Genomic DNA, 22,229 nt, shown 5'->3' with positions numbered 1-22,229 from the left:
TAACGTAGAGGGTAGGCAGGATTCACCCTCTTTCACTCCTAATGTGATTTGTGGGAGAACAGAAGAAAGCAAACACCAACAGTCCCCCAAATGTAATTTGGCGTGTATAGTCAGGCAGGGAAGTAAGAGATCTGAAATGCTGTGCCTCTCCACAGCACACGGAACCGTCAGCCCCTGAAGATACACCAAGTTCAGGGTTGGAAGAGATGGACAGCAGTGAGGGTGGTGGGAAAGGTGTATCTCACTCTGTCTGCAGGCAGCAGATAGCTCATAAAGTCACGGAAGGGACTTCCTGGGTGCAGTCTTTCCCGCTGGATTTTCAAAACCGTGTGCAGCGGAGATCCTGGGATCCGAACAAAGCCCTTTGTGGAGCCATCAAATTGTTCCGTTAAGTAGATTTCACCACGGGCCTTCTAGAGTCAAATATCTAGGAACATCAAATGTTTTTAAAAAAGGCAAATAAATTAATTTCCTCCTGAAATCTTATAGGGAATCAAAGAACTCTTCCAAAATCAAAGTTGGACAAATTCTGGTATATACACAACAAAGCAAATGTTTGTGTCAAACACCTGTATTTATAAGCCCATTCTAAGTTTTTTTTTCTTTTTCTTTAATAAAAGAAATGGTAAAGGAAAGCCACCTTTACATTTGTACAAAATTCTCTTCGCCCCGAAGTGGCGAAAGGGGACACGGGAACACAGTTAAAGAAAGTACGCTGGCATTTCCAACATTCTCTCTGCTTCCCTGCTGAGACCGTTGTAAGATGCATTGCAAAACATAAATGTTATGTCAAAAAGCCTTCCGAAAGGCGGGCGAGGCTCTGTGCTTTATAGATTCCAGGGGTCGGACAGTAGCGGGAGAAGCTGCTTCCAGACTCCTTTCTAGCAGGGGACATTGAGATTGCCAGCATTTTCCAGCCTCCTAGGAATGTGGCCGTGGCGCGCTGCGCCCAGAGGCGTCCGGGAGCCAAACGGGAGACCCATTGCTTTGTGAGCGCCAATCTCCTCAGCCCGGCGCCTGCCCCCTGCCCGGCCTCAGTCACCCTTCCTCCTCTAGTACATTTACGCAGGATCCTTACTTTTCTTAGTAGGTCCCCATCTCCAGCCCATTTGAACGGAATCTCTGTCCTTCCTTTAAAAAAAACAAAACCAGCAGGGGTGTGGGGGGGAAGGCAGGAGATTTAACTCCAACTTCAGAGCAACCATCCTGGGCTGCCCATCTGACACCAGTGGGTGGGGTGCAATCTGACACTTCCTTTCCTTTCCAGAAACGTGAGTGGAGCTGGCGCCCCCCCCTCGATCTGGGGGAGGGGAGACCCGGGAGAAGGTCCGCACTTCCGTCCTCACTGCTTTCTCCCCCTGAGACCCGGTATCAGGAGCGGCTCCCAGGTTGGGCGCCTGGAAAACTCTTCCACGTTCGGCTTTCTCCTGCTCCTGGCTCCGCCCCAGCTCCAGACCAGGCTTCCCTCTCGCCCTACCGGTCCTGGCTGCCCCCTTCCCGCTGCCTCTAGAGTGAATGTGGGGGGACATCTCGGTGCCTGCCCTGGGCCCAAAGCTGGGCTGCGAATATCAAGAGTCCCTCTCGGGTGGAGTGTGGGCACCCACCTTGGGGCTCTCTCCTTAGCTCCCTGAGCGTGGCCAGGAATTCTGTCCCACCCTAGCCACTCAGCCTTTGGGAGGCCCTGGGCGTAGCGCACTCCGTGTCCCCACTCTGTGGCAAGACTGGCAGCCCGCGGGAACCTTGAGCTTGGAGATACCCTTGCGCCTAGCCAATTGGAGGATTGGGCGCAGCAGCCAAGTGGAGGCCAGACGGCGCAGCTACACGGGCCGGGACACCACGACGTTGCCCCCCGGGACGCAGCCCCGCTCCGGGAGGAAGTCCCCTTCACTGCGGGGAGCAGGACAGACGCGCCCTGGGCGCACGCCCAGGAGGCCTCCTCCCCAGCCCTCGCGACTGTCCTCCGGGCGTGAGGAGGGGCTTGCTAGAGACTTCGAAGCTGTCCAGAGCCAGTGAGCGGGAGCAAGGAGTCTCCTGCCTCGGCTGGGAAGGGGGAGTGGCGCTAGCGTGTTGGAGCTGGGAACCCAGCGAGCGCCTGACCTTCCTCCTCCTCTTCCTCACCCCCTTCGCAACTTCGGCTCTGGGGGAAGGTTCTAGCGGCCGCAGGACCTTTTCCTAGAAGGCTGGTGATGGATCTCCTGCTTCTGTCCCCGCCGGGGCACTTGGAGTGCGCTAGTGGTGCGTGAGCCCAGCGCTGCCCTCCACCGCCCTCGCCCTCGGTGAGGCTCGGGCCGGCCCCGCCTGGCAGCCTCGCCTAAGCCCCCTTCCTTTCCACGCCAGCATTCTGCCAGCGGGCAGAGGGTGGCCCTCGGGCATAGCCCGTTGAGATGTCTGCTCAAAGCCTGCTTCACAGTGTCTTCTCCTGCTCCTCCCCGGCCTCGGGCAGCGCGGCCTCAGCCAAGGGCTTCTCCAAGAGGAAGCTACGCCAGACCCGCAGCCTGGACCCAGCCCTGATCGGCGGCTGCGGAGGCGAGGCGGGTGCGGAGGGAGTTTCTCGGGGGGCCACCGGGAGCCATCTCTGCTCCCCACTGCCCCCGGCCGAGGGTCCCGGCCCCCGTTCGGCGTCTTCTCCTCGGGGCCAACACCCCTGGGCCAACCGCCTCCCGCCTCCTAGAGCCTTCTGCTCGTCCTTCTCCACGCCCAGCACTCCGCAGGAGAAGTCACCTTCTGGCAACTTCCACTTTGACTATGAGCTCCCCCCGGGTCGCAGTGGCTTCAAGAAGAGCACGGCCTGGGACCTGCCTTCGGTCCTGGCCGCACCGAGCAGTGGCCGCAGCGCCATCCTCTGTTCCTCCGGGGGAGGCTCCAATGGCATCTTCACTTCTCCCAGGAGGTGGCTCCAGCAGAGAAAGTTCCAGTCTCCACCCAACAGCCACGGCCACCCCTACGTCGTGTGGAAATCCGAGGTAGGCTCTGATGCCGCGTGTCCCCATGGCCCAAGGATGTTCACCTGGGCAGTTCTTTAATTCCATTTACAGAGCCGGGGACCCACTGAGGGGTTTCCATGTTGCGGCTGTTCCTCTTTGGCTGGTGAATGGTGCCTGGAAATAGGCTGTCCCTAGTGGCCGTCCGCCTGTGTCTTGTCAGGACTTCTTGGCTCCTCTTGGGAGGAAGAAACGGTGTTTTGCTTTCCTCTTAGCGCTGCAGGCCATTTCAAAGGGTCGTTTTATCCCTTTACCCAGAGTTGATATTGTTAGGAACTCAAATGATCTATTTCTAAGCTGTTTCTAAGGATTGGATGAAATATATTTTGAAACATGTCTGTCATCTGGTTCTACACAGAATTCAGCAACATCATTCTGGAGAGGGTTGTTGACAGGATGCGTGTGTAGGTCTGTGTGTTTGGGTGGTGGTGGGGGAGTAACTACTAGAATTCTCTAGTTTTGATATTTTCTTCTCCCTACAGCTCTAATTTCGGAAATCTGTGCTACAGAGTACTAGTCTAATACAGGCAAAGCAATCTCTTGTTCAGGCTGTGAAAAATCATAGACATATGCCCAAATTCTAAGGACAACTAGTAGTTAGTAAAATATATGTGAATTAAGAATTATTAATAAATAGGGAACTCAGAGGAAACTATTTGGTACCTTTAAAACGTTTGCTGTCTGGTTAAGAAGAATGGAGACCAGAGCTACTGGGAAACTGTGACTGATGGGTACTCAGAAAGCAGCATGCTTCCAGAGAAGAAATAATAGTTGTTTTAGAAATGATCAAGTCCTATCTCTTTCAGTCCACAAACTCTATAGATTTGCCTTGGATCTGTTCCCACGAGGGAAGGGAGATTCCATCAGTTGTAATTAAATATTTTAAAGTACAGTTAGCATTACAGAAATGAAATGAAATACCATGTAATCGCTGGAGATTTAGACTAAATAAAGGAAACAGAACCAAGCAAAATAGGTTGAAAATAGCATCTAAGATCATACCTCACTTTGTTAACATAAGATAACTATGAGATTTTGGCTTTTAATAGATCGCCTTAGAAAAATCAGCAGAAGTTATCAGAAATATTAGCATCATATATTAATAAAACATTAGTTACTGTGTCAAAATAACTGCTGCTGTTGGTGGGGAGTATGGATTGAAAAAAGCTAACAAACATGCTGACTGTCCTGCATACTTTCTTGAGGAAGACAAGCAGTGGAAAGCAAAGTCAAGTCAGAGAGCAAGAGATTTTCTCCAACCCAGGGAACAGCCTTAGAAAGATCTAAATGTCAAAAATCCTAATGTTGAGTTTCTCTGGATCTGTAGAAGGGGCTGGATTCCCACTCTGTATCAGCTTAATCTGTAGGCGATGAGAAAAAGAGAGGGAAACGCAAAAGCAAGTCAAGTTCTTGAAATAGATAGCTGCTGACATTGGTGTGTAAACCCACTTGCATCATTGAGAACGTCCCTGTTGTTCTTAGCAACCATACGTAGAATATAGTATACAGATGCCATTTGTCACTGTTAAGACCAAAAGACGTTCTACTGTATGTGATCATAGCTGGTTAGAAATTATCTTCTTAAAAACAACAAAAGAACAAGACAAACAAATGAGAAACAGAAACTCATAGACACGGACAATAGTTTAGTGGTTGCCAGAGGGCAAGGGGGGTGGGGGGGTTGGGGGGGGGTGAGGGTAAGGGGGATCGAATATATGGTGATGGAAGAACTGACTCTGGGTGATGAACATACAATGGGATTTATAGATGATGTAATACAGAATTGTACACCTGAAATCTATGTAATTTTACTAACAATTGTCACCCCAATAAATTTAATTAAAAAAAAAAAAAAAAAAAAAAAAAGAAATTATCTTCTTGTCCATTAAAATCTTATAATCTGCAAGCTTACCTATGGTGACTTTCACCTCTTTGCAATGGTGAAAACTAAGTGCATAGCCATCTAGCAAAAAAAACACACACAAAATTTTCTCATACAATGTGTGTGTGTATGTATGTCATCCCTTTATTCTTGAGGCAAACATGGAGTGGTTGGATGGAATCCTGGCATGAAGCTCCAAGGCTGCTTTTGTTTAGTAGAGGCCCAGATATCCTAAGTTAACCCTGGGTCTGGAATTTGATGGCCTGGATTACCTTTCAAAGGTTTAACTCCCTGGAACCCTTTCAAAAACCAAGGAAATTCATGTATTGAGCACTGCTTGTCCTTCTCACTGGCAAGCAAGCTGGGTCCTTTGTCCTAAAAGAGAATCTTTCCTAATAATGTCAAAAGTGCAGCAAGTGAGCACCTTGCAAAGTTACTATGGGCCCTGGAGGGAAGGTTTGGTTCATACAGATTTGGTCTTGTGCTTTTTCTGGTTTCTCTGGCTCAAGGTTTCTCAGCCTCTGCCTTATTGACAGTTGTAGCCAAATGATTCTTTGTGATGGAGCTGTTCTATGCATTCTAGGATGTTCAGCAGCATCCTGGGCCTCTACTCACTGGATGCCAAGAGCATGTCCCCACCACGTGTTCAGCCAATGAAAAATGTCTACAGACACTGCCAAATGTCCCCTAGGGGTCAAAATTGCCCCAGTTGAGGATTACTGCACCAGTGAGTTGAATGTGGGACCCTATGCTGGCTATCTAGCGAGTGCCTACAGAAGTGCTTTCAGCTGGCATAAAGTTTCCCTGGGGCCTTCGTCTAGTTCCAGAGCCATTGGATCCCCTGGAGTCATGCTTGCAGACTCCATGAGCCTCTTATGGTTTGTTCAACTTTTCAGTTTATCTTCCATTGAATCCATAGGCAAACCTGAGATTTCACCTTCATTCAGGTCAGCCAGTGATGGATCACATCCATTCCGCTTAGTTGTGTCAGCAGATACTCTGATTTTTGTACTTAATATTTGTACCATCGCTCCTGCTCCTGAGACTCTCATATATACCTGCAGCTCTATCACTTGTGCTCACTTGAAGCTCACAAATGGCCATTCGATGGCCTAAAACCTAGAGGTGTTAGAGAAAGTCAGATAGACCTCTATTAACATTTCTTCACTATGTATTTCAGGATTGCTTTAACCAAATCTGATTCTGGGTAGAGTATCTGTTGAGTAGAAAAAGGGAGAAGACACGGGGTAAATGGCACGTGGTGGCACCATTGGTATATGCTTCTTAACTTGTGTTCTTACCAGCCAAGCTGTGTCCCTCATTCTGATCACAGACAAGGGAGCAAGGTCTCATTCCAGCCCTGGGGTTCCCCTAGTTCTCATGGGTCAGAGCTGGGATTATGCTCATTGCTGATCTGGAGCTTCACAGCTTCGAGAACCCATACTTAAAATGATTTTTTTCTACCCATGGTTTCTTTTCTTCATTCATGCCAGAAGCACTTCTTGAACACAAGCATTTCTTTAGGTACCAGAAAAGCAGAGGCTCAATTATGGTGTTCGCCCTTAAAGAGCTCAGAGTCCAATGAGGAGGACAGGTGAGTCAGCCAACAGGTGCAGTGCAGACGGATCACAGCACTGTATGGGGCAGAGGTGGGGTGGTGGGGTGATGGTCACCACACTCTGCGGAGTCTTTGGAAGGCTTCACTGTGCAGAGAACACTTGAACTTGATCTCAAGGATGACTGCCACGTATAAGAAAAAAGGAAGTGATTCCTTGATTAAAGAGAAAAGACTGGACCTGCAAAGGCACAGAGGTGTTGGTGATGCCAGAGTCCAACGAAGAGGACTTCGAGGGGCTTAAGAGCAATGATTTGTTTGGAGGAGGAGTTTAGGACATCTGAGGTTTAATATATGTAGCACTTGCCTTTTCATGTACTAACCTAAGAAGGCAGATTAGACACGTCTTTGGAAGATAATAACTAAATATGGGAACGGATAAACATGGCAGTAGGGCCAAAGCACATTGCCTACCCTTCAACACACTTCTTGGCATCAAATCTGCAGAGAGATGAGCAATGTAGAGTGTTTTTGGAGTTAGAATTTTGGTGTGCCTGCAGCACAGGCTGTCCCTCGCTCTGTTGGGTACTAGTCCAACAGGTTGGGTAGCATTAATTGTGAAAAGACCACTGTGCACACCTCAGGAATTCGGAGCCTACATTGTGCAGAGCAGTGGTTCTCTGCCTGGAGGTGACTTTGGCCCCAGGGAATGTTTAGAAATGGCTGAAGACAGTTTTGGTTGTCACAACTGGGGGTGGGGACGTATTAGTTTCCTATTGCTGCTGCAGCAAATTACCCCAAATTTAGTGGCTTGGAGCAATACAGATTTATTATCTTAACAGTTCTGGAGGCCAGACGTCTGAAATGGGTCTCACTGGGCTAATATCAAGGTGCAGGCAGGGGTCTGTTCCTTCTAAGGCTCTAGCATCTGTTTCTTTGGCTTTGCCAGTGGCCCATGTCCTCCATCTTCAAAGCATCTCTTTGACCTCTTCCTCATTTCTCCCTCAGATTCTCTTAAGGACTCTTGTGATAACATTGGGCTCACTTAGATAATCCGGGATTGTCTCACCTTTCTAAGGTCAGTTGTTTAGCCACCTTTAATTCCATCTGCAACCTTAATTTTCCTTTGCCATGTAATTTGACATATGCACAGGTTCCAGAGATTAGGATGTGTCTCTCTTTGGTGAGACATTATTCTGCCTATTACACAGGAGGTTCTACTGGCATCTAGTGGCTAGACCTCAGTGATGCTGCTAAACACTCTACAACGTAACATACAGGACAGTCCTCACAACAAAGAGTCATCTGGTCCTTACTGTCAGGAGTGCCGAAGCTGAGAAACCCTGTGGTACAGAATGGGGGAAATTGGTGATTTTTAAGCATGAGGGTGTAACATGATAATATGTGTGTTTTAGAGAGATCACTCTGGTGTCTGCTGGGGTGGGGGGCGGGGAGATGTGTTAGTAAAGGGAAACAAGCGGGAGGATAGATACTCAGAGGAGGTGGACATGGGGAAACCATGCCGAGGATCCAACAAACAAATGGGACTTGGCATATGAACATAATACTTTTGTATTTCTTACTTTTCCATTTTAGCAAATTGTTTTCTTGCACAACTGAACTACTTCTGGTAGGTTGGTCTCTATAGACCAGTGGTTTTCAACGGGGGTAAGTTGGCACCCTTGGCACGTTTGGAAATACCTGGTGGCATTTTTGATTGCCAGAGCTGGGGTGGGAGGATGCTACTGGCATCTGGTAGGTAAAGGCCAGGTATGCTGCTAATAATCTTACAGTGCACAGGACAGGTCCTCTCAACAAATTATCCTACAAATTGTCAATAGTGCTGAGGTTGAGAAAACTGTAGAATATGCTACTTTATGTAAGAAACTGAATTCTAGGTTTTGTTTTCCAGTACCATTTTCTCTCCTGCTTCTGTCCTTACTCTTTGTCATTTTCTTCTCTTTTGATATATGTCAATCAAGCCTATGAAATGGAAAAAAAAAGCCTTTTCAAAAGGTATCATGGCTAGGAAAAAAAATAGGGGGTGTTTAAATATATGTGTAGGGGAGAATTGAATGGTAAATATATAATGACGGAAACAAATTAAAATTTAAAACGTGGGCAGAGAGGAATATTGCTATTAGAAATAGAGGCTCACCCATGTCACCAAAGAGGAAGTAATTAGAGTAAGACAGCTTCAAAGAGGAAATTCACAAAGGGCACTTTATAGGGAATTATGTCTGAAATCTGCATAATGCCATAAGAATTATGAATTACGAAAATAGTTATTCAATTTTCATATCCTCTCTTTTGGATTATCTCTGCTAGAATTCGTTTCTAAGGTAATTTTTAAGTTAAACAGAGAATAATGTGAAGATGACGTCTTCTCACATGCCTTAGAGTTGAGCTTTCACCAGAATTTTTGGATTTGAGGGTTAGAAATTACAAATCTTAGATTTAGAAAGGATCTTGGGTAAGATCTAGCTAAAGCCTCCTTATTTTACAGTTAAAGGGAGGGACTGAAAGGGTTAAGCTCACACAACAAGCCAGGACACAATCACCCTGAAATCTTTTATGACTCTCAGTATAATCTGCCAAACTTCTGGAAAAGGTAAGTGACCATGAACACCTTAAACCTTAGCAATTATTCCCATTACTTAACTGAAACAATTCTCTCAAAGGTCCCCACATTTCAAGACTCTTTAGATGTCCTCTGGCTGGACTTCCGGGCAGAACTGTCAGCACTGTCCCGTCACCTCTCCCCCCCTCCTAATAACCAGAGGAGTCTTGGTTTCCTCCTTACTGCCCACTTTTCCATCTCTAAGGGCTCTGCCTGCGCTTCTGTCTCTGGGATGGACTTTATCCACTCATTCTTATGGTTCTACGTTTTTCATTCCCATCATTCTCCCGAGATGATCTCAGTCAGTCTGTGACGTCAGCCGTCAGCCCTCTCCCGGACTCTCCTACCTTGGTGTCTGACTGCGGTCTCGTGTGTGAGCTCCTGACATCCATTTCCGATTTTCTGCAACATCTGCTCCCAATGCCCCTTGGAGTCGTGACAGTCTACAGGTTTGAAGCAGGACACTCAGCACCGCTTCCTCTAAGCACATTTCGTTTTCTGTATCCTTCTGGTTGGTGTCACTATTTTCCCACCTGCTTAGTTTTCTCAGACATGACTGGAGACGTCTGCAGTTTTCCTCTTCTTTCTCCTGTCTTCTCCAATAAGTTGTCAAATCCTGTCGTGTTTACTTCTCATTTGCTCCATTCTAGAAATAATTTGAAGTGGAATGTATCCAAGTCCTGACATCTCTCTCCAGCTGTTCCTTCTCATTGCCACTGCTGAGTTTGGGTCCTCATTTGCTGTGGCCTCCTGCTTGGTCACCCTGCCTTAAGTTTCTCCCTCTCCATCTGGCTTGTGGACCATCCATTCCAAACACATAATTGTAATCATGTTCACTCCCTGAGCAAAAACCTTTGCTGGGGCTCAGGGTGTACAGAATGGAATCCAAACTGCTTAGCCCGTCAATTCAAAGCCTTTTCCAGTGTAATCTCAGCCAACCTCCTCCCCTTCCCCCAGGAACTCTGGTCCAGCAAAGCCAAACTAGCCACTCAGCTGGGCAGTCATCAACTATTTGTTGAGTGCCGGCTGTGCCTTTGACACGGGGATATATGTGAACAATCAGGCATGGCCCCACAAGATGCTTACTGTTTTATGAAAGCAATACTGTCAAAGAAATAAATACCTGCACGTGTTCAGAATGACAGGAGGTCTCTGGCAGACAGAGTAGTGACCCTCAGAGACATCCATGTCCTAATCCCCAGAGCCCGTGGATATGCTCCCTTCCATGACAAACTGGACTTGGCACATGTAATGAAGTTAAGGGTCTTAATATGGTGAAATTCTCATGGATTATCTGGGTAAGCCATGTAATCACAGTGGTCCTTCTAAGAGGGAGGCAGGAGGGTCAGAGTTCAGAGAAGGCGATATGAGGACAGAATTAGGGAGGGACAGAGGGAGGGAAGGAGAGAGAAGCAGAGGGAGAGAGAGAGAGGTGGGGGGATAGGGGGTGTAGATTTTGAAAATGCTACACTGCTGGCTTTGAAAATGGAGGAAGGAGTCACCAGCCAAGGAATGGGACAGCCTCTAGAAGCTGGAAAACGCAAGGAACATGGATTCTGCCCTAGAATGTGCAGAAGGAATGCAGTACTACTGACTATGAGCCTAGCCCAGTGACACTTCTGATGTCTAGAACTGTAAGAGACTATATGTGTGTTGTTTTAAGTCAGGGCGTTTGTGGCAATTTGTTTCAGTGGCCATAGGAAACTGGTACAAGGACTAAGGAGGTCCTGGATGCCTCAACTGAAACCAGTGCATGAGGAGGTTTTTGCCAAACAAAAATAAGGGACGTAGCACTCCAGCTAGAAGGGATGACCTGTAGTTAAGAGGGAACATAGTACAGTAATACCCCCTCAGCTGTGGTGTTGCTTTCCACAGTTTCAGTTACCTGTAGTCAACTGCAGTCCAAAAACATTAAATGAAAAATTCCCGAAATAAACAATTCATGAGTTTTAAATTGCATGCCATTCTGAGTATTGTGATGAAATCCTGCTTCGTCACTCCGGGGGCGTGAACCGTCCCTGTGCCCAGCGTCTCTGCGCTGTAGACACTCCCCCCAACCCCCTTAGTCACTTAGTGGCCGTCTCTGTTATCAGAATGACTGTCCAGGTATTGCAGTGCTTCTGTTCAAGTCACCCTCTTTACTTCATAATGGCTCCAAAGCACAAGAGTGGTGATGCTGGCAACTCGGATAGGCCAAAGTGAAGCCGCAAGTGCTTCTTTGAAATAAAAAGGTGGATGTTCTCCACTTAATTAGGAAAGAAAAAATCATATGCTGAGGTTGCTAAGATTTGTGGTAAGAACGAATCTTCTATCTGTGATGTTGTGAAGAAGAAAAAAGAAATTCATGCTAGTTTGCTGAGAGACAGAGAGGCCAGATTCACCTAAGATTTATTACAGTATGTTGTTATATAGTTCTATTTTATTACTCATTATTGTCATTATTCTTGTACTGTGCCTAATGTATAAATTAAACTTTATCATAGGTATGTATAATATTATAGAAAAACAGTGTATATAGGGCTCGGTACTCTCTGTGGTTTCTGGCGTCCACTGGGGGGGTCTTGGAATGTATCCCCCACAGATAAGAGGGGACTATGTACTATATGCTTCAAGAATTTAGAGAAATCCAACTGGAATGGAGTATGTGAGTGGGGAGATGGCAAACAATAAATCTGTCTGGGCCTTGAGCTTCATAATACAGATTTTATGATTTAATGGAAAAGTTCCCTGTAGAGATTTTTTTCTTTCCTTCTTACTCTGCTTTTGATTACCTGGTCCCATATTTATCTGATAAAGTTCCATTTCTACTTTATGGTTCAACCAGATGCCACCTTCAAATAAATAAGCTTTGACTATGGTACATGTCACGACACATTCAGGATTTGCAGAAATGTGAGCTCATTTTTCCACAGTGGAATTCTGATTCTTGTAGTCTGGTGTCCTCAGAAGGGAAAGTGTGTTTCATATCAGAATTCAGTCAATGACTAAGGGAATCTGTGTTCTGACAACTGTTCTCCAAGTCCCAGAGACACACCTTTGGGGCTTGACATCTTGTTCTGTAGTTTACTGCATCCTCTCTGAGCCGTCGCTTATGATAAAGACAGCGAGACTGTAATTGCAACTGTTGCCACATGGCAAAAAAAGTAGACTGTAATGTGTGAAGAAGTGAAATTAATTATTTTGCTATCTGGTAAAGAATGTTGTTTTCATTAGCTATTGGGAAATGCAAATCAAACCCACAATGAGATACCACTTCATACCCAGTAGGATGGCTATAAGAAAAAAAGACAATGAGAAGTGTTGGCAAGGAGAAATTGAAACTCGCATAAACTGCTGGTGAGAATGTAAAATGTAAAACAGTTTGGCAGTTTCTCAAAAAGTTAAACATACAGTTACCATATGACCCAGCAATTCCACCTCTAGGCATATACCCAAGAGAAGTGAAAACATATCCACATGAAAACTTGTACATGAAGGTTCATAGCAGCATGATTCATAATAGACAAAATGGTGGAGCCAACCAAATGCCCACCAACAGACGAATGGGTGAAAAATGTGGTTTATCTGTATAATGCAAGATTATTTAGCAATAAAAAAGGAATGAAGCACTGACACATGCTACAACATGGATAAACCTTGAAAACATTAAGTTCAGTGAAAGAAGCCGGCTACAAAGGTCCACATATTATATAATTCCATTTTTCAGAAATGTCCAGAATGGGCAAATCCATAGAGACAGAAAGCAGGCAAGTGGCTGCCAGGGGTTGGGGGGAGTGGTAATGGGGAATGACTGCTAATGGGCACAGGTTTCCTTAAGGGGTGATGAAAAGGTTCTGGAACTAGGTAGAGGTGATGGATGCACAACTCTGTGAATATACTAAAAATTGCTGACGTGTACACTTTAAAAGGGTGAATTTTATGGTACGTGAATTTTAATATCAACTAAGGAATTGTGCTTTTGACTTTTAGGAAATATACCAATATTGTTGCTCCACCGTCTTTTCAACGAAACATACACATAAATATCGAGGAGCAGAGTTCTGTAATAAGCCCAGGCCGAATGTGTATTAAATGCTGTTTTTAAACATGTGACAGGAGAGGTTGTAACTGCTCTGGCAGATTTGATGGAGGAGTCAGCAGCCAGCCCAAGATTCCCTGAGATTGCTTACCATGGAAATTCTGGTCCTGCTTATTACTCTTTGGAAGCAAGCTCAAAGAAGTTATTAAAAAAATTGTTTTTCAGAATAGGCAAAGACTTTAAAAACTACTTACAGTCTTGACATTGCCTGGCCATATCATAACAAAGCTGCTAAATGGCCAAAGATTTTCAGGAGCCATTAGAATTAAAAGCAACTTGAGAAACCCACCCATTAAGTGATGTGCTGAGCGACCCAGGAGGAGAAGGCTGAGCTTAGAACACCCATGTCTTTGGAGAAACTGGAAATGAATTGAGTTGGGTAGCGCAAGGATCAAGGAAAATAACATGTTTTTGTTTCTGTATACCTGGACAGCTCATGGAAACAGGTGAACTAATACCATTTCCAGGAGCTGCAGTGTGAATAAGCATCAGATAAATCATCAGCTTGCACTGCCAATAACTTCACCTCTCAGGGGTTGAGAAACAGGCAAGCTCGTACTCTGAGAACCAAATGTGGATGGAGACGGGGAAAGAGAAATCTTAGGAGACAATAGCAGCATTGTTTCGGGGTTAGTATAACAAGACCTGGCTACAGCTCATAATGTGGTCCAGGGCAATCCTGGAATGGGCCACTAGGTTTTCTGGCATTTGAGCAAAGTATCATTCTGCTCATCTTGGAACTTCTGATTGATTTCTTGCTCACTTATTTCAGTTCATGGTTAATGATAACAATGATTAGTGAAATAACAATTAGTATTTGTAGAATGCTCACCAGTCTTTTGTTATTACATCTCTGCAGGGTGATAGTATCAACTTTCATTTTGTAGATGAGGACACTGATACTCCAATTAAGAGGGAGCCAGACTTATTTGGAGAGGAAATGAAGTGAATGGGTTCGAGCGGGACTCTGAACCACTCTGCTTGGGTTCAAACCCCAGCTCTGCTCTATGACCTTGAAGAAATTGCAAAGCATATGTATTCCTCAGTTTCCTCATCTGTCAAATGGAGATAAAGTGTCTGCCTCAAAGATTTTTATGTGAGGATCTCACGACTTAATTACAGTGATGCGCCACATAGCAATGTTTCTGTCAAGCTGAACCGTGTATACGTGTACAATGCTGGTCCCATAAGATTATAATGGGGCTGAAAACTTCCTATCACCTAGTGATGTAGCCATCATAATGTTGTGACGTTTAGATGTACTAGATACACAAATACCATTGTGTTACAATTGCCTACAATATTCAGTAACATGCTATACAGATTTGTAGTCTAAGAGCAAAAGGCTACACCACATTGCCTAGGTGTGTAGTAGACTGTACCATCTAGGTTTGTGGAAGCGCCTCTATGATGTTCGCACAATGACAAAAATCACCTAACAACACATTTCTCAGAACGTATTTCCATTGTTAAGTGGCGTGTGACTGTACTTGGAAAGTGCTCAGCACATAGGAAGTACTAAAAGATGCTAAGGGGAGCAAGGCTAAACAAAATGGACGACTTGCCCAGGTCACACAGCTAGCAGGCAACAATGGTAGGACTTGGATTAAAGTATTACTTTAGTAATAAAATATATTTATTCCACACCTGTGTGTGACAGGAACCTTGGTCTTTCCACCATGGCAGTTGAAGAGGGCTTAGGTGATCCACAAGTGAAGGAGTAGACCCAGCCGAGTTAGACAACAGCAGAAGGCGATTGGAAATTTCTTTTGCCAGCTGTTAATAAGGTATACTTTTCATGATAGGCTTTGGAGCAACAGCAAGCTGTCACCGCAGGTGTTTTGGCCTGGTGACTTAGAACACAGGAATTGGCCAGACGTTGTGGATTCAGTGGAACCCAAGACATGCTCCCAGGCCTTCAGTTCCGCACACTAGTCCTAGTAACTTCACTGCATCAGACATGTTTTGTTTGTAGGCTACTTAGAATGTTGGAAGCTGGATAGTTCCCGGTCCAGCCCTGATTCTCTAGCCGGTAAATGGCAACGTGCTCTCCCACTTCAAGTCTCGTGTTCTTATCACTTCCTTGTGTTGCTACTATCATGTGACATGAAGCTGACCGTTTGTCATGGCTCCTCTGTTCACATCTTTCTAAGTTAAGAAGGTAGCATCACTAAATTGAGACAATACTGTCTGCAGGTGCTTCTTTTTGCTCAAAATCTAACTGTAACTCCCATGAACATTTCTAGAGTGACTTCAGCATTCTATGAACAAAACAGAATGTTATGAGGGAAAAGTCCTTAAACATCTTCTGTCTAGTCCAGACAGCCATGTGACACTTAAATCCAGACCACAACACCCCCAGTCTATGCCCCTCCAAATGGAGACCTTCACAGTTCTATTTTTAGATGATCATGGACATGGAATTCCTAACTGGAATTGTGTTAAAAACTAGCCTCCCGGGTACTTTCATCATGCTACAAGCAAATTCTGCCACTCTCGTCATACGATCACCAACATTGTGTTATCATTGTCAGTAAAGAAGTACCGGTTGCCTTAGCTTTCTTCCTGAGTGTTAACACAAAGTTTTGTCAGTTTTTTCTCTTTGGCGGAGAAGAATTGTGAACATATGAAACTAGAATTAAAGAATACTTGCAACTATTGACCTGAAGGTATCTTGCAAACTACTTATAGAAATCCAAAATTAGAACTCGCTGTCTCCAGGTTCTCAGCGCCCATCCAATGCGTCAGATTTCTTCCTTTCATGATTTATAAGAGAGCTGAAAGACAGGTGCGGTTTTCATATTACATCACAGAGTGTTGCTCTGGGTCTTTCCGTAAGCCCCCAAAGACACATGTGGAATCTGGATTCTAATGTTTATACCTTGTGAAAAAATGGCGTTGTTAGAATGTGTTTGTCAAAATGCCAAGAAAATAAATGTGAAAGACAAGCTGGAGATGGTAAGCAGAATTGAAGGTCAAGAAGTGTGACACGAGTCCCAGACTGACTTCAGGAGTTCTGAGTCATGAACTCAGCAACTCTATTGTTGTTCTGTGGTAATGGCAGTATTTTAATCTCTTCATTTCTGATTAAATTGGAAATAGATTACTTTTTCTCATATAACTGAGAGCACACTGTTAAAGATTGGTAAAGTGTTATGGATATGATCCAATATTTAGGTTCTTGTTTGGGGTTCCTTTAGTTGAAATAAGTTATTCAGAGTTACAAGTTTACAAAAAGGTGAAATAGTTAATTTCTCTTTGCAATATTATTCTGAGTTTTGGTTCTCACTGGGGGAGCTAGATGTGGAAGAGGCAGTGGATCGTGATTGTCTTGTTTGCCTTTCCTCATCTAGAAATATCCCTCTTATGGGCAGTGTTTCAAATCCTGCTATGTTTGACTCTCCTCATAAGGTGTCATTTCTAATTTACATACAGATATGGCAGATGTAGCTTCTGTAAACATTTATTTGAATCTAAAACCGTTCTAAAAAAGTAATGCTATTTTTTTTTAAAGTTCATTGCATAAGAAAGTTGAATGGTCAAGAAGAAAATTACAGTAGTATATCTACAAAAATTCCCTCTAAGTCATTAATTAAATGTTTCTGTGAAATATTTTTACAATGCAGAAAGGTTAATTTTCTTTCTTTTATTTGGAAAGATTTCTTGCAGTGTTTTAGATCACAGTCTATAAGTGAAATTTGTCTATATATTTATACACATAACTTTTAACTTCATAATAACATTTTGCTTTAGAAAAAAATCAATGGTTAGTTCATTACCGTATATAATTAGAGCAATGTGGGTAAATGAGTTTTATGAAAATATAAGCTTTTAAAACTCCATGAAAAAATGTAGGCGAGGCAAAAGCTCTGTGTCTTAGTTTGAGTTCCTCCAAAGGCAGGACCTAGGTGAGTGTGGTTTATGTGGGAGGTGATCCCAGGAAGCAGGAGTGAAGAATAAGGGAGAATGAAATGCCATTGTAAGGTTGTGCCATGGAAGTCGCAGCTGTGGATAGAGGGATGGCCAAGGTTCCACCAGGACCACTGGAAGCATAGAATGCCTCTTAGGGTGACTACCTATGTTTCGGTTACCTGTTCTGTATAACAAGCCCCGGCCCCAAAAGCTTAGTGGCCTGATTCTGTAGGTCAGGTGTTAGATCAGGGCTCAGCTGGGCATTTCTGTTCCACGTGTGTGATGTGATTTTAGGGTGGGTCATGAATTCTGGAATTCTTTTGCATATGAGCTAATCTCATGCCCAACCAGCCACTGAGATCCAAAGAACAGGACAACCAATAAATGTACAATAACTTGTTAATTTTGTATTTTGCAATGATTTTAGATTTACAGAAGAGTAGTACAGATAATACAGAGGGTCCCCATATACCCTGTACCTAGCTTCTCCTAATGTCTGTATCTTATATGACCATGGTACTTTATGAAAACTAAGAAACAAACCTTGGTAACACATTTGTTACCAAGGTAATCTCTTTTTCTTAATTTATTGGGGTTACAATTGTTAGTAAAATTACATAGATTTCAGGTGTACAATTCTGTATTACATCATCTATAAATCCCATTGTGTGTTCACCACTCAGAGTCAGTTCTCCTTCTGTCACCATATATTTGATCCCCCTTTACCCTCATCTCCCTCCCCCCTCCCCCCTTACCCTCTGGTAACCACTAAACTATTGTCTGTGTCTATGAGTTTTTGTTTCTCATTTGTTTGTCTTGTTCTTTTGTTGTCTTTGGTTTATATACCACATATCAGTGAAATCATATGGTTCTCTGCTTTCTCTGTCTGACTTATTTCGCTCAGCATTATACTCTCAAGATCCATCCATGTTGTCACAAATGTTCCTATATCATCTTTTCTTACCGCCGAATAGTATTCCATTGTGTATATATACCACAACTTCTTTATCCATTCATCTATCGAAGGACATTTTGGTGGTTTCCATGTCTTGGCCACCGTAAACAAAGCTGCAATGAACATTGGAGCACACGTGTCTTTATGTATAAATGTTTTCAGATTTTTTGGGTAGATACCCAGGAGAGGGATTGCTGGGTCATATGGTAATTCTATTCGTAATTTTTTGAGGAACCTCCACACTGCCTTCCATAATGGCTGCACCAGTCTGCATTCTCACCAACAGTGTATGAGGGTTCCTTTTTCTCCACAGCCTCTCCAACACGTGTTACTATTTGTCTTGTTGATGATAGCCATTCTGACTGGGGTGAGGTGATATCTCATTGTAGTTTTCATTTGCATTTCTCTGATGATTAGTGATGTTGAGCATTTTGTCATATGTCTATTTGCCATTTGTATGTACTCTTTGGAGAAATGTCCCTTCAGGTCCTCTGCCCATTTTTCAATTGGGTTGTTTGTTTTTTTGTTGTTGAGTTTCATGAGTTCCTTGTATATTTTGGATATCAACCCTTTATCGGAGGCACTGTTTGTAAAAATCTTCTCCCATTCGGTTGGTTGCCTCTTTATTTTGTCGATTGTTTCTTTTGCTGTGCAGAAGCTTTTAAGTTTCATATAGTCCCATTCATTTATTTTAGCTTTCACTTCCATTGCCTTTGGAATCAAATTCATAAAATGCTCTTTGAACCCAAAGTCCATAAGTTTAGTACCTATGTTTTCTTCTATGCATTTTATTGTGTCAGGTCTTATGCTTAAGTCTTTGATCCGTTTTGAATTAATTTTGTCACATACTGACAGATAGCAGTCCAGTTTCATTCTTTTGCACGTGGCTATCCAATTCTCCCAGCACCATTTATTGAAGAGGCTGTCGTTCCTCCATTGTATGTTTTCAGTTTCTTTGTCAAAAATTATCTGTCCATATTTATGTGGTTTTATTTCTGGGTTCTCAGTTCTATTCCATTGGTCTATGTGTCTGTTTTTCTGCCAATACCATGCTGTTTTGATTATTGTAGCCCTGTAGTACAAGCTAAAGTCAGGGAGTGTGATACCTCCAGTATTGTTCTTTTTTCTTAAGATTGCTTTGGCTATTCGGGGTCTTTTGTGGTTCCAAACAAATCTGATGATTTTTTGTTCTATTTCTTTAAAAAATACCATTGGGATTTTGATGGGGATTCCATTAAATCTGTATATTGCTTTGGGTAATATGGCCATTTTAACTATGTTGATTCTTCCAATCCATGAGCACGGAGTGTCTTTCCATTTCTTTGTGTCTTCTTCAATTTCTTTCAAAAATGTCTTATAGTTTTCAGCATATAGGTCCTTCACATCCTTGGTTAAGTTTATTCCTAGGTATTTTATTTTTTTGCTGCAATTGCAAAAGGAATTTTTTTTTGTAATTCTTTTTCTGAGATTTCATTGTTAGTATATAGGAATGCAATGGACTTTTGTGCGTTGATTTTGTAGCCAGCAACTTTACTGTATTTGTTGATTGTTTCTAACAGCTTTTTGGTGGAGTCTTTAGGGTTTTCTATATATAGCATCATGTTATCTGCAAAGAGTGATAATTTAACTTCTTCATTCCCAATTTGGATGCCTTTTATTTCTTTCTCTTGCCTGATTGCTCTGGCAAGGACTTCCAACACTATGTTGAAAAGCAGAGGTGATAGGGGACAGCCCTGTCGTGTTCCTGAACATAGAGCAAAGGGCTTCAGTTTTTCACCATTAATTATGAGATTAGCTGAGGGCTTGTCATGTATGGCCTTTATTATGTTAAGGTATTTTCCTTCTATACCTATTTTATTAAGTGTTTTAATCATAAATGGATGTTGTATCTTGTCAAGTGCTTTTTCTGCATCAATTGATATAACCATATGATTTTTGTCCTTTATTTTGTTTATGTGATGTATCACATTGATGGATTTGCGGACGTTGAACCATCCTTGTGCCCTGGGGATGAACCCCACTTGGTCGTGATGAATAATCTTTTTAATGCATTGTTGTATTTGATTTGCTAGAATTTTGTTTAGGATTTTTGCGTCTGTATTCATCAGAGATACTGGTCTGTAGTTTTCTTTTTTTGTGTTGTCCTTACCAGGTTTTGGTATCAGGGTAATGTTGGCCTCATAAAATGAGTTAGGGAGTACTGTCTCTTCTTCAATTTTTTGGAAGAGTTTGAGCAGGATTGGTATTAGATCCTCTTTGAAGGTTTGGTAGAATTCACTAATGAAGCCGTTTGGTCCCGGACTTTTGCTTTTGGGAAGGTTTTAGATGACTGATTCAATTTCGTTACTGGTGATCGTTCTGTTTAGATTTTCCAGTTATCCAAGGTTCAGCCTTGGAAGGCTATATGTTTCTAAGAACTTGTCCATTTCTTCTAGGTTATTGAATTTGGTGGCATATCGTCCTTCATAGTATTCTTGGATGATCCTTTGTATTTCTGTGGTGTCCGTGATAACTTCCCCTTTTTCATTTCTTATTTAGTTAGTTAGTGTCTTCTCTCTTTTTATCTTAGTGAGTCTAGCCAAGGGTTTGTCAATTTTGTTAATCTTTTCAAAGAACCAGCTCTTTGTCACATTAATTTTTCTGTTGTCTTTTTGTTTTCTATTTCATTTAGTTCTGCTCTGATTTTTGTTATTTCCTTTCTTCTGCTGACCTGGGTTTCACTTGTTCTTCTTTTTCTAGGTCTTTAAGGTGTAACATGAGGTTATTTATTTGGGATTTTTCTTGTTTCTTGAGATAGGCCTGTAATGATATAAATTTCCCTCTTAAAACTGCTTTCGCTGCATCCCAAAAAATTTGGTAGGATGTATTTTCATTGTCATTTGTTTCTATGTATCTTTTTTTCAAAGATTTATTTATTTATTTATTTTTATAATATTGCTCTTTTTTTTTTTTTAAGATTTTATTGGGGGAGGGGAACAGGACTTCATTGGGGAACAGTGTGTACTTCCAGGCATTTTTTTCCAAGTCTAGTTGTCCTTTCAATCTTAAATGTGGAGGGTGCCGTTCAGTTTCAAGTTGTCCTTTCAGTCTTAGTTGTGGAGGGTGCAGCTCAGCTCCAGGTCCAGTTCCCGTTTCGAGTTGCATGGGGTGCAGCCCACCATCCCTTGTGGGACTCGAGGAGTTGAACTGGCAACCTTGTGGTTGAGAGCCCACTGGCCCATGTGGGAAACAAACTGGCAGCCTTTGGAGTTAGGAGCGTGGAGCTCTAACCGCCTGAGCCACCGGGCCGGCTCCTCTATGTATCTTTTGATCTCTCCTCTAATTTTTTCTTTGAGCCAGTCATTCTTTAAAAGTATGTTGTTTAATCTCCATGTATTTGTGTTTTTTCCTGCTTTCTTTTTGCAGTTGATATCCAATTTCAAAGACTTGTGATCAGAGAATATGCTTGGTATAATTTCAATCCTCTTAAATTTGCTGAGGCTGATTTTATGTCCCAATATATGGTCTATCCTTGAGAATGTTCCATGTACACTAGAAAAGAATGTATAGTCTGATGTTTTAGGATAAAGTGCTCTATATATGTCAATTATGTCCATTGCATCTAATGTGTCATTTAGGGCTGCTATTTCGTTGTATTTTCTGTTTGGATGATCTATCCATAGCTGTCACTGATGTATTTAAGTCCCCTAGTATACTTGTGTTTTGGTCAATTTCTCCCTTTAGTTCTGTTAGTAGTTGCTTGGTATATTTCGGTGCTCCCTTACTGGGGGCATAAATATTGATGACTGTTATGTCTTCTTGTTGTATAGTCCCCTTTACCATTATGAAATGTCCATCTTTGTCTCTTGTTATCTATCAAGGTAATCTTAGTGATAACTTTACATGAAGTGCGTTTAACTGAAATACAGAATTTACTTGGAGTCACCAGTTTTTCCACTAATGTTCTTTGTCAGTTCCAGGAATCCACATTATGTTTAGTTAGCACGGCTTCTTAGTCTCCCTACTATTAATCTTTCTGTGTCTTTCATGACCTTTCTACTTTGTAGAACATTCCTCAGTTTGGGTTTGTCTGATGTTTTCTCCTGATTAGAATGGAGTAATAGGAAGAATACATGTGATATCATTTGAATGCCAAGTGCCACTGTTTATCTACATTAATAAAATATAATGTGTCTTTTAATGGTGATACTTTTCACACGATGAGTCCTAGCTTCCTTTTCTGTCTGCGTGGAGGCATGGTTATATG

General features: G+C 42.9%; 1 protein-coding gene across 1 annotated transcript in view; it reads left to right on the top strand.

Moving 5' to 3' along the window:
* The first annotated feature begins 871 nt into the window (after positions 1–871).
* ARHGAP6 (Rho GTPase activating protein 6) overlaps positions 872–22,229 on the top strand; it is a 462,773-nt gene continuing 441,415 nt past the window's right edge. The window contains exon 1 of the mRNA XM_019746346.3: positions 872–2,963. Within this exon, the coding sequence (XP_019601905.3) occupies positions 2,385–2,963 (579 nt within the window). The 5' untranslated portion in view covers positions 872–2,384. The remainder of the gene's footprint in view (positions 2,964–22,229) is intronic.

The sequence above is a fragment of the Rhinolophus sinicus genome, chromosome 18, assembly GCF_057876585.1.
Source record: "Rhinolophus sinicus isolate RSI-liver-muscle chromosome 18, RSI-T2T, whole genome shotgun sequence".
In the NCBI taxonomy this organism is placed as follows: domain Eukaryota; kingdom Metazoa; phylum Chordata; class Mammalia; order Chiroptera; family Rhinolophidae; genus Rhinolophus; species Rhinolophus sinicus.
This window is presented reverse-complemented; position numbering and strand designations above follow the sequence as displayed.